Below are 13,793 nucleotides of genomic sequence, written 5' to 3'. Positions count from 1 at the left end.
GGGGCCGGCCCGCGTCCCCATTGGTTGTCCCGCGATGCCAGGCCCGCCCCCTAGCGCTGTGGTTGGCTGAGGGGAGGACTTCCGGCAACCCGCTTCCGTCGCTTCCTGAGGTGGACTCCGGGCCGTCGGGGTCGCTGAAGGTGAGTGGAGCTGGGGGCGTCGGAGCCTCGGCCCTGCCGCCTCCGACACTCGCGCGCCGACCCAGGTCGCACCCCAGAGCGGGGCGCCGGGCCCTGCGGCTGCCCCGCCGGCCGAGTGCTGCGCTCGGCCCTGCCTTCCCCCCTTGCCCCGCGCGCGAGGACGCGGGACCCGGCGGTGAGCGGCCGCCGCGGGCCGGCTTGGGCGGGGGGAGCGGCAGCTGACGGCTTGGTCGGGGAAACGGCGGGCGGGGCGGGATTCCGGGGTTCCGGCTCCCGCGAGGGGGGCGTCCAGCGCCCAAGGGCAGGACCCCAGCAGGTGTCCGGCCGGCGCCTCTCGCGGCTTGTCCAGTCTGGGCTCCCGCTGCGGGCGGCGCACCCCTTCGTCGCCGAAGCCCGGTTCCTGCCGTGTTTTGAAAAGTCCCTGTGAGCGCCCTGGTATCCCCGGCGTCTCGAGAGGACCAGGACATAACAGCTTTCCCGAGAAGGAAAGAAACAGCAGGTGTTGGACAGGTGTTTCTTGAAGACCCCGGGAAGATTTCTTCCACTTCCCTTGTGGGTCGGGCCCATCCAGCCCACAGTCTGGTAAAGACCTAGGGCTTTTCAAGTCTTTCTCCTGCTGTCTGATCCTGATCTCATTTCGTTGAAGTTGACTATTTAACTACTTTGCCACGTTCTATCTGGGTTTTTTTTTTTTTAGAAAAAGGCCTGTGACCACTTTGCATCTGTTGTCACGTTCACTAGGTAGTGAATACCTCTTAGGAGGGTGTTACTAGTACGTGTAGGGAATGCGTTAATGCCGCAGGGCATAATCAGGCACGAATAGGAAGGTGTTGGTTGTGCACCTTGAATTTGTAAAGCTAAACTGTCCTTACCTGTCCTGATTTCTTTAATTGATAACACACACACACACACACACACACACACACACACACACCTTAAATAGAGCGGACTGTAGGCCAGAATTTCTTCATCTGTAAATGGAGATAATATCAGCCCTGCTTATTTCAGGCTGTTGAAATTGTCAAATGAAATTGGGCAGGTCGTTGGCTCTACAGTTTTATCCAGACTTAAGGGGGCTTTCTGCCCCCTCCCTGTCAGATTGTGATATTCCTGCACCTTAAAGACTTGCTTGAGCCTAAGATGCCCTTTCGGGAACTCCAAGAACACTGTTTTGTTCTGACCTATTTTATTTTTCCAGGATCTCAAGATGGCTGGGCGAAAACTTGCTCTAAAAGCCATTGACTGGGTAGCTTTTGGAGAGATCATTCCCCGAAACCAAAAGGCTATTGCCAACTCCCTGAAATCCTGGAATGAGACCCTTACCTCCAGGTCAGTGCCTTTCTGGGAGAGCTTCTTGCCACTGGATATGGAATTACATGCCTGATAGTCTCCTGAAAAGGAACATAAAGAAATCCAGTCATTTTACAGATCCTTTTGTATGCGTCTGCTCTCCCTCCTAGAGAAAGGTGGGATGGTAGCTCCAGGTCAGGAATGAGGAGCTGGGGAATGACTGTGTGGGACTTTTGTTGGTCATGGGGCAATTGCTGACTTGGCTTTTCCGTGTGAGCAGGTTGGCTACTCTCCCTGAGAATCCCCCTGCTATCGACTGGGCTTACTACAAGGCCAATGTGAAGAAGGCTGGCTTGGTAGATGACTTTGAGAAGCAGGTGAGACCACACAATTTGTAATGTGGCTTTTGGGGGGAGCAGGAAGGTAGATAATTACAAACATAAGATGACAGTGAGGAAAGAAGGGTGGTGTTAAGACTCAGACCCCAAAAGAAGCTCAGGAGATGGGTTTGGCCAGAGGTCATGCGGTGGTAGCTTGAAATGGTGAATCAGAGAACTCAGGGGCTCTCCATTTCAGCAGGCTTCTTATCCAAAGAAACAGTCTGTGTGGCCTGAGCTGTGGGGCCGGACGGCGGTCACCTTAAATATTTCTGCTCATTTTGTCTCCCATTTAAACAAAATAACATCTTTTTCTACCTTTTTACTATTTTCGTCCTTTCTCTGCTCTTTTTCACTGTTCCTTATAGCTATGATTTCTTATCCCCTTATCCTCTTCCCATATTACGCATTGAACCTCCGTATCTAAAGTTTGTTTGTTCATTCAATAGATGCTCGTTGAGGGCCTGCTCAGTGCCAGGTATAGTGCCGCGTGCCAGGCCGTCACACCGAGCACTTTCTTAGGAGACCGTCTCTTTCTCCCTTACGAACCCCATACTTTTGCCAATAAGTCCACTGGGGTTTGGTTTAAAAGAGAGATCAGAATTCCTTTAGAACTGCAAGGTTCTAAGAAACCAATTTCAAGCTCCTCAGTTCCAGCTGACCTTTCAGATGAAGAAACTCAGGCTCATAATAAAGCATTTTCCAGTTAGTGACAGTGGAAAAGAACCTCGAGCCCCCATTCCCGGCCTGCTTATTGTCCCCCGAAACACCCAGGTGCACACTGGTGTCCTCTTGAACGGGGAATGCGTTTCTATACGATTTGGAAGGGTTCGCAGCTTTGAGCCCTTTCTTTTGGCTCCTAAGTAAACTGATAACAACTCCCTACCCCTGTGTTTGTAGTTTAAGGCCCTGAAGGTTCCTGTGCCAGAGGATAAATATACTGCCCTGGTGGATGCTGAAGAAAAAGAAGATGTAAGTCATTTGCTTGTTCTCGCTTTTGTTTATTCTCAATTCATTCTCTTCATCCTGACGGCTCTGTATTCCATAACAGTTATGTTAAGGTCAAGTGAATTTTTTTAAAGATTTATTTATTTATGCATACAGGAACTAGGGTGTAGACAGAGGTGTGGGGTGTGAGAGGATTCACCAGAGACAAAGTGGGGGGGCAGAACAGACGGATCTACTGAGATACACGGCTGAGGGGAGCAGCGGGGGGACAGGCAAGGTCTGCTGTGCCCTGTGGGTCAGCTCCCTGGCTGGGGATCAAACCTCAGGCTGCAGTGGCTGCCAATAGCTTGATTATGCCATGACTTAACCCCCGCACCACCAGGGTGGCCTAAGGTCGAGTGAATTTTAAAAAAGGAGCATGAAAAGAAGTCAGCTTCTAAGCAGTGCAGTAACAGGGATGAACCTCAGAATAATGATGCTGAGTGAAAGAAACCAGCAGAGATGTGCATAGCACATGATTCCATTTCTCTAAGCTCTTGAAGTACTCCGAATCCATGGAAAATCCACACAAGTAGCTACCTGGAGGGGCTGATACATTTGTTGGCCATTTTGATGGTGGTGGATGGTTTCCTGATGGACGCTTAGCAAATGGTCCTCTTTCCACATCGCATTTTATTGTGCATCAGTGACACCTCAGCAAAGCTGTGAAAAATCATGAGGGAGTTAGAATGAGGCAGGAAAATTATCCAACATAGTATTTAGATACCTGACTATTTGCTGGCAGATAGTTGGAACGCGGTGCTCCACCAAAAAGAAATGATTTTGAAAACAGAAATTTTTCCCTTCTCTTAAAGGTGAAAAGTTGTGCTGAGTTTTTGAACCTCTCAAAGGTCAGGATTGAAGAGTACCAGAAAGAGGTAAGGATGAGCCTTGGCCTTTGCCTGTGATATGTTTCCTTTCATGGCCACACCTTTCACCTAGCAGTCACCTGCCTTGGCTGCCTTTTTTTTTTTTTTTTTTTTTTTTAAAGGATTTATTTATTTATTTATTTTTACAAGCACTGGGTACAGTCAGAAGCGCGGGAGGGTGAGAGAATTCACCAGAGCCAGAGCAGGGAACAGAAAAGGCAGACTGACGAAATACACTGCTGAGGGGAGCAATGGGCGTGGCAGGAGAGGTCTCCACGCTATGTGGGACTCTCGCCGGTGGCCGGGGATGGAACAGGCGCTGCAGAGGCTGCGGGCAGCTTCGCAGCCCAGCGCTCAACTGCTGCGCCACCAGGGTCGGCCCTGTTTATTTTTATTAAAGATTTATTTATCTATATATTTATTTATTTATTTATACAAGCACTGGGTACAGTCAGAAGCCCAGGAGGGTGAGAGAAGGTGAGAGAATTCACCAGAGTCAGAGTGGAGAGCAGAGCAGGCAGACTGACGAAGTACACTGCTGAGGGGAGCAGCGGGCGGCAGGAGAGGTCTGCGCGCTATGTGGGACCCTCACCCAGCGGCTGGGAATCGAACAGAGGCTGCGGGCAGCTTCGCAACCCAGCACTAAACCGCTGCGCCACCGGGGAGACCCAGTTTATTTATTTTAAAGATTTTTTTTTTTTTAAAGATTGATTTATGCATACAAGAACTGGCGTACAGGGCAGAGGTGTGTGGGGTGAGTGGATTCACCAGAGACAGAGTAGGGAGCAGAACAGGAGATCTACTGAAATAAACTGCTGAGAGGAGCAGCGGGCAAGACAGGAGAAATTTGCTGCTCCATGTGGGTTGCTCCCTGGCCGGCCAGGGATCGAACTCTTGCTGTAGAGTTTGCTGATAGCTTCATCGTGCTGTGCTTAACCCCTTGCTCCACCAGGGAGGCCCCTGGCTTGGATTCCTTTTGTGTCTCTGCTTCCCTTAACACATTTTCCCGTCTTTCCAGCTGGAGAAGATAAAGAACATAATTCCTTTTGATCAGATGACCATCGAGGACTTGAATGAAGTCTTCCCAGAAACCAAGTTAGACAAGAAGAAGTATCCCTACTGGCCGCACAAGCCCATTGAGAATATGTAAACTTGAGTCCAGGAGAAAGTTCTGGTTCTCCTAATTCTGAATATTAAAAGTAATTATTATAGTGCTAGGTATGCCTGCTCCTTTGTGGTTGAGGCAGTTACAGCTCTAAGGTGGCCTCATGAGAAGCTGGTTCTTGCTGAAATGGAAAGGTGAGGCGACAGGTGTGTGCTGGGCCACTTGGCTGAGGGTCAGGATATGTGGGTGCCAATTACTGTGCCCCCAGGGCTGTTGAAATGGTAAGGAATAACAGTGGGGGCGATGACAGTGGATTTCCCTGGAATATGAAAAAGAAGGATCATTATCTGCTGATTCCCTTGAACTTCCTCTTTGCTTTCAACCTCCGTTCCCTGGGGAGTGTGCTTCTCCGTTAGCAGATGGGCCGGGCCTGGCCGCAGCCGTAGTGCTAGGTGAATCATGGTGAGCTCCAGCGGGGACCTGCTGTTTTGTACTTTAGCTCTTGCGCATAAATGTGCTGCAAAAGGGACTTTTATTGCAGAGTCAAAACCTGTTAGAGCTTTGTGTTTGAACCTGGAAAGTTATTCTAGTTCCATTATTTCACTAAAAAGAAAAATTGCTGCTGTTTATCACAGCAGGATCCTGTGCAATGCCAGGAAATACAGGTGGGGTGAAGTTGGGGAGGCGTAATGAGCACTAATGGGGGGCACTGTAATTGAGTCACCTGGATACATCGTGCTTAAAATTCAGTCAGGAATTCGCCAGGGAGTCATCGAGAGGAGGCTGGATGAATCAAAGTGATTCATCTATAACTTTTCAAATCTATTTGTCTTGACATTGACTATGTTAACTTTATTGTGCTGTCGTTTGTTAGTGTCTTTGTTATACACATAAAAATAATTGTATTTTAAGGCAAAAGAAGAATAAAGCAGGGGAGGGGGTGGAGGCCAGAGGACCTGGGATACCCACTGCTCACTCCCCTGACGTTTAGTTGCTGGCTTTAGGCTAATGTTCACAGTGGTGCCACCTCCTTTTTCTCAGAAAAATAACAGGACTGTAGTGGGAATAAAAAGGTAACCTGGAAAGCCTCTAGGGTAGAAAGTGATATATAAGCAAAGGGGACAGAAGGGTAGCATGCCCAGGCCAACAGTTTTGTGACGTCGCTAGCAAGGGTCACAGCTGGGCTCTCTGGAGGAGGGCACGGTGACTGATGCTCCCCAGTATAAGCCCATAAGCAAGTAGAGCCTGGCAGCATCACCCCTGATGTGTGGGGGCAGGGAAAGTGCAACTGAGGGGCAGGGTGTGCCCCACTTAGAGCTGCTTTAGTCATAACACAATCTGCCATGTTCCTGGCAGCTGCCACAGAAGGCTTTCATGCACAAAACAAAACAGACAAGCTCCCCATCCCTCCCCCCCAAGGCTGTGAGTCACTAACTGGCACTGCCTGGAAGCTGAAAGCCTAGGACCCAGAGGAGCGAAAACATGGAGACTCTAAAACAAGCCATTCGGTTTACTTGGGGAACGAGATTAGAACTCACGTTCTATGGAAAAGACCCTCTGAGTCCTGGGAAAGGTTTGTGACGTAAAGGGGGAGGGCTCCTGGCAGTGAGGACACCTGCTCTCAGTCAAAAGCATTTGGATAGGATTGGGGCACATTTAAGTTTTATACCCTCCTGGATTGTTTGAAATGTTTGCATGGTGCACACTGGTTTTACTTTTAAGATAATCACTAATAAAACAGGATGTTGCTTTTCCGATCCCTAGAGAAAGAAGTACATCCTCTATAGCAAAAGGTAAAGATAGAAATCAAAAACAAAGGCCTGAATACAGAACCAAATGTGCCTGGGGGGGAGAGGAGGGGCAAACCATGTGCTTGAGGACCCTGCAGGCATTTTCCACATGAGTCCTGAACTCATCTGCCATCCTGGGGTGCAGCACCATGGTCCACAGTGCCCCCCAATTTTGGGACCGATTTTGCACTTCTTAGCTCCCATTCCGCAGCTGTCTGTCACCACATCCCACAGACTCCATTTCCTGAACATCTGTTTTCCTTCTCTTTGTGTTCCTGCCATTGCCTGTGTTCAGGGTTTGGTAATTGCTCCAGAACATTCACTTTCTCTCCCTAAATGATCTGTCCGCCTGTCCTTTCACCCACCCCCAACCCATCCTTTACATTGCTGCCCAGCAGATCTTTTCAAAATGCAAAGGGGGTTTTCACTCCTTTGCTTAAAACCCTCCTCTGGGTTCCCACAACTCAGGAGATCAAACACAGTCTCCTTACCCCTGACCCCCTTCTCTCTTGAAATACTGTTCTCCTTTCCCCACTATAGCCACAGCAAACTGAACTGTACTGCCCTCTCCAGCCTTACCACCAGGCACCTGCTATTTCTGCTAATCCTAGAAGATTAGAAAGATCTAGAAAATTCTAGAAGGTTCTTTGTTGCCTGTCAGGCAGTATACCTAAGTCATATTTATATTTCCCAGGGCTTAACACTATGCTTGGCTTTTGAGAGTGTTACAGGGTTTTCCATATTTCCTGCCAGTTTTTCCCAAAGGAGACTCATTCCAAATACTATTCTGAGGTCTTAGAAAAATAGAATTCTGCTTTATACTATGTCCCCGGTAACCTCAGGACTTTAATGTGCTCACTTTCAAATTCAATAAAAGACATGATTTTACTGTGTTGGTAATACTTCTACAAAATACCTGAATTCTTAACACGGTTATGTTTCAGTATAAGTGGTGGCTTTATTTTTTTTCATTTAGTTTTGTTCCTTTAATCCAACCACCCGATTTTGTGAGAAGGAAACAATGTAAGGTTTTCGTAAATTAAAAAAACAAACAACACCAAGACCAAAAAAACAAAACTTACATGAATTCATTATAATCACAAGAGAAAAAAGAAAGGTGAATGAGATCCTTTGGGGGTTCACCCTAGGTGGGCGAGCATCACACAGACCTGGAATAATGGGGTGAGCTAGTATATTAGCAAATGAGGGTGGTAACAATTTACAGAGCAGCTCAGGGTGTTCTACTGACTTGACATAAAGATCTCATTCCTCCTCACCACTGCCTGTGAGGTAGGCCACGGATCAGCTAAGACCTTCGTCTCTGGGTGTGACTCTCCCCTGTGCCCCATCCTGCAAGCTTTTTTTTTCCCCTAAAGATTTATTTATGCATACAAGAACTGGGGTACAGGCCAGTACCCCAGTGTGGGGGGTGAGAGGACTCACCAGAGACAGAGTGGGGAGCAGAACAGGCAGATTGGCGGAAGTACACTGCTGAGGGGAGCAGCGAGACAGGAGCGGTCTGCTGCGCCATGTGGGTAGCTCTCTGGCTGGGGATCAAACTCGTGCTGCAGTGGCTGCGGATAGCTTCATGGTGCTGAGACTTAACCCCTTGGGCCACCAGGGAGGCCCCCTGCGAGCTGTTTTTTAAAACGTGATTTCTCAATGGGCCCAGCCCCATCCCATAATCTAGGATGGGGGTAAGTGGGAAGGCGGCTCCACGGTGCAGGCCTGGCCGCTGCTGCAGCCCCCACGGGAGCAGCAGCATTGAAAACAGCGGCCTAAGACCCGGTGAGAGTAGAGAGAATAAAAGGATCCTTTCTGGGTGACCCTGGAGAAGGGACAGGAGGACTCTGCACTTCTGGTTCACTTGTGTTTGTTGTTTCTTTGACAAAAGTACCGCCGAACAGTGGTTTTAACAACTTTTTTTGAGTCAAGGACTTGAGAAAATCTGATGAAGGATACAGCCTCTCCCTGAGTAAATGCGGCAGCTCCAAAATGTGTGTGAAGTATTCAACCTGTGAAGTCCTCAGGAGCTTGGATTTTCTCTCTCTCTCTCTCTCTCTCTCTCTCTCTCTCTCTCTCTCTCTCTCTCTCTCTCTCTCTCTCTCTCTCTCACACACACACACACACACACACAATATGATAACACATATAGGAGAATGTGAAGACCCAGTATTATTTACATCTCTGATTTTCCAATGGGACACACCTGTTCAGATAAAAAAAGCAGAACATTCCCAGGACCCAGGAAGCCCCCCTTTAAGCTACACCCCCACCCACGTTATCCTTCTAATGGCAGAGATTTGTTTTGTCTGCTTTTCCCCTTTCCTTCAGCTTCTGCTCTCCTTAGAGGGGCGTTGTGAGGCTGCAGGTGTCCGAAAGCGCTTTTGGGAGCCCTAAATGCCAGGTCAGCTTAAGGGATGGGCCATGTGTCTTCCCTTTGACCCTCCAGACCAATCACCATCTTTCTCCCATCCTCAGCCTGGGGACACCGACCTGTTTTGGGGACACCGATCTGTTTAGGGGATACCACTGACTCCGTGATCTCGGGTTTCTGCTTGTGTGGGGTTAGAGGGGGTCCTAGCAGGAGAGTGGTGAGAAAGAGGGTGGCTGGTGTGTTTATTCCCCGGCTGCCTTCCTGCGGTGTCCAGGTTGACCTGAAGTCTAACCCTAACCCACCAGGCAACCCTCTCTGTGAACCTGTCTTTCTCTTCTTTCTAGAGCCTTCTTCCTCTTGCCCCTTCAAGCCCAGGAAGGGACTCTTCATTAGGGTGCATCCTGGAGTACTGGTCGCACGTGGTTTCCTTGCACCTGCCCTGGGTCCCTCTGATTGGAGAGTGCCCTCCTTTTCCTGGGCTGGACTGGGGTCCATGCAAGCGATGGGCATATTACCCCACTGTCCAGTGCGCGTGCACTTGCACTTGTGCGTGCCCCTCCTCCTCCAGACCCAGGGCAGTGGCTGGTGGGTGCCCCCTGGACTGGCGGCTTGGATCTGGGTAGCACTTCATGCCCCTACCCTTGTCTCCAGTGGGAGGCTTGGGAACAGGGAGGCGCTGTGGGCGCAGTTGTGCCTGCTCTTAACTTTATAGAGATGGGCTTGCCTCATTTGCAGGGTTTGCAGAGCACTCTCAGGAGGGGTTTGGTTGTCAGAAAGGCAAGGGGAGGAGGAGCCTCATTTACACTCATGTTGGTTTCATCAAAAAGAAAAGATAAATTCATTGCAACTGAGCATCGCACACACAAAACTGCGATCAGAAAGAAAACGTCTCATGGATTTGTTTTTTACCATGTAGATGGTTTAGGGAAAAAAAAACATACGCGAACAAAAACGATTGTGGCAGTAAATCAGCTCACCCCAGATGGGACTCGAACCCACAATCCCTGGCTTAGGAGGCCAGTGCCTTATCCATTAGGCCACTGGGGCTTCTCGCAAGCGGCGCGCGATCATATGGCTCTTGAACTGTGACGCCATGGGCGCCGTGTAATGACGTCAAACCGGAAGTTTCCTGGAGGAAACCGTTTGTCCGCGAGCTGTAAGTGCCAACTTCCAGAAACGAGGGCAGCAGGGCGCGGCGGGGCCTGAGCGCTTCCCGAGTCTAAAACGAGGGCGCGGGTGGAATCCGCAGGCGGCGCCCGGAGGCAGCACAGTTGAGTTACCCAAAACGTTTCGACCACGAAGGGACTCGAACCCTCAATCTTCTGATCCGAAGTCAGACGCCTTATCCATTAGGCCACGCGGTCTCTCCACCCAGCCAGCCACCTCGTGCTGCTTATTTAGTGACCTGTGGCCGCAGCGGCTCTGACGCAAGCCGCGAGCACCCCTGGGCTTCGGACCCTCTGCACCCGTGTGCCGCGCCGCGCGGCAAAGACACCCCCGCGCCGCCGCTCCCGAGGGGCACGCCCCTGGCCGGCACGCCGCGTGGCCTTGCGAGTCGGGCGTCTGACTCCGGATCAGAAGTCAGGGTTCGAGTCCCGGCGCGTCGGGCTCCCCCAGGTAAGCAGCCCCCGCCCCCGCGGCTCTGGGGGCGGCACGCCCACCTCCCTCGGCCCTCGCTTTCGGGGCGCTGGCCCCCTCGCCCAGACTCGAGCTGTTCCCGCGGGCGCGGGTGCCCCGTCCCCGGCCGCGCGGCCCGGCGGGTGTCTCGCCCGCCCCGGAGCTGCGCCCGCGCGCTGGCGCGCTACCACGCACCACGTGGAGCAGCGCCCTGTCGCGCCCCAGTGGCCTAATGGATAAGGCACTGGCCTCCTAAGCCAGGGATTGTGGGTTCGAGTCCCACCTGGGGTGGTGCTAGCGCCTCGCACCGGGTTCTTTTGGTGCCTGGAGCGCGCGCGGCCCCGGGACGCCGGGGCCCTCTCGTGAGGCGGCCGGCGCGCGCCTCGGACAGACCCCGCGGGACCTCGTCCGGGCTGCCCAGAAACTGGGAACACCTCGAACCAGAGTCGTCGGGCCGCGGCGGGCTGACACCAAAACAGAACAGGTGAAGAGAAAAGATAACTCTTACCCCAGGTGGGACTCGAACCCACAATCCCTGGCTTAGGAGGCCAGTGCCTTATCCATTAGGCCACTGGGGCTTGCGGCGCGGGGCTGCTGCCTCTCGGCCCCTAGTCGGTGCCCGGCCTCGGGACGGCGCGGGGCCCCACGGGCGCTCCCCGCCCCGCCCCCAGACTCCTGCACCCCGGGGGGGAGACCCGGGCCGGCGGGCGCGCCCACTCGGCGCCGGAACCATCTCGTCCAGCTCCAGAAACGGCAGAATGAGGAGAGGAGCGTCCCCCACGCGGCCTGAGCCTCAGTCGTTGCAAACCTCCCCATCTTGAGAACATGTCCAAGTGGGAGAAATAAATCCTTCCAGCCGCAGCAGCGGAAACAGCACGTCTCCGGAGCGGGGAAGCGGATCAGCCACACGGGCTTCCTTCCAGGGTTTCCCGTCTTTGAAACCACGACACACACACACGACAGAGAAGCGCACGGTAAAGCATCACGGTTGCCATCCCGGGCGGAGGCGCCCGCCCTCTGCAAGGCGAGACGGCGCGGCCAAGCGGCCTTTATTGCCCAGGCAGCCTGCCCAGGCCTCCCTCCCCGGCCCAGCCTCGGGGTGGAGCGAGCTGAGGCGCCGGTGTCTCTCCCCACGGGCTGCAGAAACCCTCGGCCTCGCTCCGGCAGGCCCCGAGGCAGCGCCTGCCTGGCCTGGCCTGGGGGAGGCCCCCCCTTAAGTCAGTGTTTGTTGATGACAAAGCGTCCAGATGTGAAGGTCACAGCCCATGACCCTGTCCATGCAGGTGGACTCATTAACCGTGGCTCAGATGAAGAAGCATCACCAGCACCCCAGAAAGCCGCTTTGTGCCTCTGTCCCTTACCGCTTCCCCCAAACTGGTTCCTGATTTTCCTCACCATAAAGCAGTTTCAGCTTGTCAGGAACTCGGGTACCTCTGGCCTCTTGGGCCCAGGATTGGGCCTACCTGCCGCCCACGTTCATTTTGCCCCCGCCGTTTGTAAGGAGCAGTCCCAGCCCTATGCTCCACTGTCCCCCCGCCCGTTTTATTTCTCTTCACTTCTCTGTCCCCTCCTGAGTGTCTCTGACGCTTTCTCAGGCCCCCTCACATGCATCCAGTCTCTTCTGAGGGCCTCGTGGGAACAGCGCTTGGCTCCAGAGTCAACCCTCAGGGATGCCCCTGCCCCCACCCAACCAAGCATCTCCCTCCTGTCTTGTATCCCCAGCTCTCCAGGGCTCCGGGGCCCATTCCCTAAGACCCCCCTCCCCCAGGGTATACCAAGTCAGCTCCTTACAGGCAAAACCAGGGGCATCACCAACCATCCTCCAAAGCCTCCCCTTGTGACTCCTGTCTGGCTGCACAGCAGCTCCCACGTCACACACCTGCTCCCACTCCAACTTTCCACCCCAGAGGCCTTTTGCTCACCCTATTCCCCCCCTCCACCCTCTTTGCTGTGGTTCCAGGAGGGGTCCCTGGCTGTTCACATGGGGGGCCCACCCACCTGTGCTCACTCGCCTGCAGTCCAGGTCAGCTTCCCTTCCCCCACAGCCTCAGCGAGGGCACAGTCTGGATGTCCTGCTCATCATGCTGAAGGCCTTTCTGGACCAGGCGCCCACTCAGCGTAGCACATGTGCCTTCTCCGGCGGCTCGTTCCCTGGTTTCCAGCCAAACTAGGTTATTCATCCTAACGTTCCCCAAACACATTCTCGGGATCACTCACCATTTACTTATTCACTTAAATGTCCCACTAACTCTCTGAGGGGATCACTGCAATCACCCCTATTTATGGCTGGGGACACTGAGGTTTTCAGAGAGGCTCAGCCCCTGCCCGCCCTCCCTTTCGGCTCCGCCCCAGCACCTCAAGTACAGCTTCTCTGCCCTCCACCAGGACCGTCATTCCTCTGCCCCCTCCCCACCTGCTAGGCCTTTCTTATGTCTACCTTGTGGGTCATGACAGGAGTTCATTTTTCTTCTCAGCTTTTGTCACCACCTGGTGGGATGTAAATTCTCCGAAGGGACTGCGTTGTCCCCATCATTGGGAGTCACCCCAGTGCCTGGGATTCACTCAACACTGTTGATAGTGAAGGAGCCAATGGAGGCTGAGCTTCCTGCACATGCTCCTTGGCTCCCCAGAGGCTCCGGTGCCTTGAGGGCAGGACCGTGGCTCCACACCGTCTCTAAGTCAATGGCTTTCTTGCCCAGTGACTCTGCGATAGCAGCTGGTTATTTTGCATTTAGGCCATCACAAAAGTCACACGAGCAACTAGGTGAAAATAAAAGAGCAGGGCCTCCCCTGGTAGCACAGCGGTTGAGCTCTGGGCTGCAAAGCTGCCTGCAGCCTCTGTAGCGCCAGTTCGATCCCTGGCCACTGGGCGAGGGTCCCACATAGCGTGCAGACCTCTCCTGCCGCCCGTTGCTCCTCTCAGCAGTTATTTCGTCACTCTGCCTGTTCTGTTCCCCGCTCTGGCTCTGGTGAATTCTCTCACCTTCCTGCACTTCTGACTGTACCCAGTGCTTGAATAAAAATAAATAAATAAATCTTAAAAAAATAAAAAAATAAAAAATAAATAAAACAGCGTTCACACAGCAGTCACCAGCACGCAGCCGGCCTGGCACTCCCCCAGCCCCACAGGATGGCAGAAACCTCCGCAGTTCCCACTCACTCTCCCCTTGCCTCCCCAACCCTGAACCCCGACAGCACCTAATGCTGTCCCCTCCCTCTCCACACCTTCAGCAGCTCCCTA

General features: G+C 52.8%; 1 protein-coding gene, 2 long non-coding RNA genes and 4 other non-coding genes across 13 annotated transcripts; 3 read left to right on the top strand and 4 right to left on the bottom strand.

The window, feature by feature from the left end:
• Positions 1 to 80: 80 nt before the first annotated feature.
• On the top strand, positions 81 to 4,874 carry ATP5PD (ATP synthase peripheral stalk subunit d). Of its 5 annotated transcripts, none has more exons than XM_037491487.2 (6): positions 81 to 140; positions 1,339 to 1,469; positions 1,711 to 1,807; positions 2,708 to 2,779; positions 3,610 to 3,672; positions 4,682 to 4,874. In XM_037491487.2, the coding sequence occupies exons 2-6, from the start codon at positions 1,348 to 1,350 to the stop codon at positions 4,811 to 4,813; spliced, it is 486 nt and encodes a 161-aa protein (XP_037347384.1). In that variant the 5' UTR covers positions 81 to 140; positions 1,339 to 1,347; the 3' UTR covers positions 4,814 to 4,874. The 5 variants fall into 5 exon arrangements, with proteins under 5 accessions (XP_037347384.1, XP_037347386.1, XP_037347387.1 ...); XM_037491489.1 differs by lacking the exon at positions 81 to 140 and adding an exon at positions 293 to 315; XM_037491490.2 differs by lacking the exon at positions 81 to 140 and adding an exon at positions 481 to 639.
• Positions 1,444 to 9,960, bottom strand: LOC129144802 (uncharacterized). The gene is made up of 3 exons (XR_008549428.1): positions 9,913 to 9,960; positions 3,335 to 3,457; positions 1,444 to 1,531 (listed from the first exon to the last, which is right to left on the bottom strand). It is a non-coding gene; the product is annotated as an uncharacterized LOC129144802 (long non-coding RNA).
• Positions 9,910 to 9,982, bottom strand: TRNAR-CCU (transfer RNA arginine (anticodon CCU)). The gene has a single exon. It is a non-coding gene; the product is annotated as a tRNA-Arg (tRNA).
• A 129-nt stretch (positions 9,983 to 10,111) lies between these two features.
• LOC119230408 (uncharacterized) lies at positions 10,112 to 12,024 on the top strand. 3 transcript variants are annotated; one of them, XR_005121757.1, is made up of 3 exons: positions 10,112 to 10,205; positions 11,295 to 11,526; positions 11,836 to 12,024. It is a non-coding gene; the product is annotated as an uncharacterized LOC119230408 (long non-coding RNA). The 3 variants fall into 3 exon arrangements; XR_005121756.1 differs by lacking the exon at positions 10,112 to 10,205 and adding an exon at positions 10,499 to 10,552; XR_005121758.2 differs by lacking the exon at positions 10,112 to 10,205 and adding an exon at positions 10,918 to 11,036.
• On the bottom strand, positions 10,227 to 10,299 carry TRNAR-UCG (transfer RNA arginine (anticodon UCG)). Its single transcript has one exon. It is a non-coding gene; the product is annotated as a tRNA-Arg (tRNA).
• TRNAR-CCU (transfer RNA arginine (anticodon CCU)) lies at positions 10,771 to 10,843 on the top strand. Its single transcript has one exon. It is a non-coding gene; the product is annotated as a tRNA-Arg (tRNA).
• Positions 11,058 to 11,130, bottom strand: TRNAR-CCU (transfer RNA arginine (anticodon CCU)). Its single transcript has one exon. It is a non-coding gene; the product is annotated as a tRNA-Arg (tRNA).
• Positions 12,025 to 13,793: the final 1,769 nt, after the last annotated feature.

This window comes from Talpa occidentalis, unplaced genomic scaffold, assembly GCF_014898055.3.
Source record: "Talpa occidentalis isolate TD23 unplaced genomic scaffold, MPIMG_talOcc4v2.1 talOcc4.7, whole genome shotgun sequence".
NCBI classification, from domain to species: domain Eukaryota; kingdom Metazoa; phylum Chordata; class Mammalia; order Eulipotyphla; family Talpidae; genus Talpa; species Talpa occidentalis.
The sequence above is the reverse complement of the archived record's forward strand: the minus strand, read 5'-3'. Positions and strand labels throughout refer to the sequence as shown.

Bases quoted from the DNA above. Each gene is read 5' to 3' on its own strand.
- ATP5PD (XM_037491487.2), top strand. From the start codon at position 1,348: ATGGCTGGGCGAAAACTTGCTCTAAAAGCCATTGACTGGGTAGCTTTT. The intron at 1,470-1,710 runs GTCAGTGCCTTT...CCGTGTGAGCAG, and splicing joins AATGAGACCCTTACCTCCAG to GTTGGCTACTCTCCCTGAGA. The intron at 2,780-3,609 runs GTAAGTCATTTG...CTTCTCTTAAAG, and splicing joins ATGCTGAAGAAAAAGAAGAT to GTGAAAAGTTGTGCTGAGTT.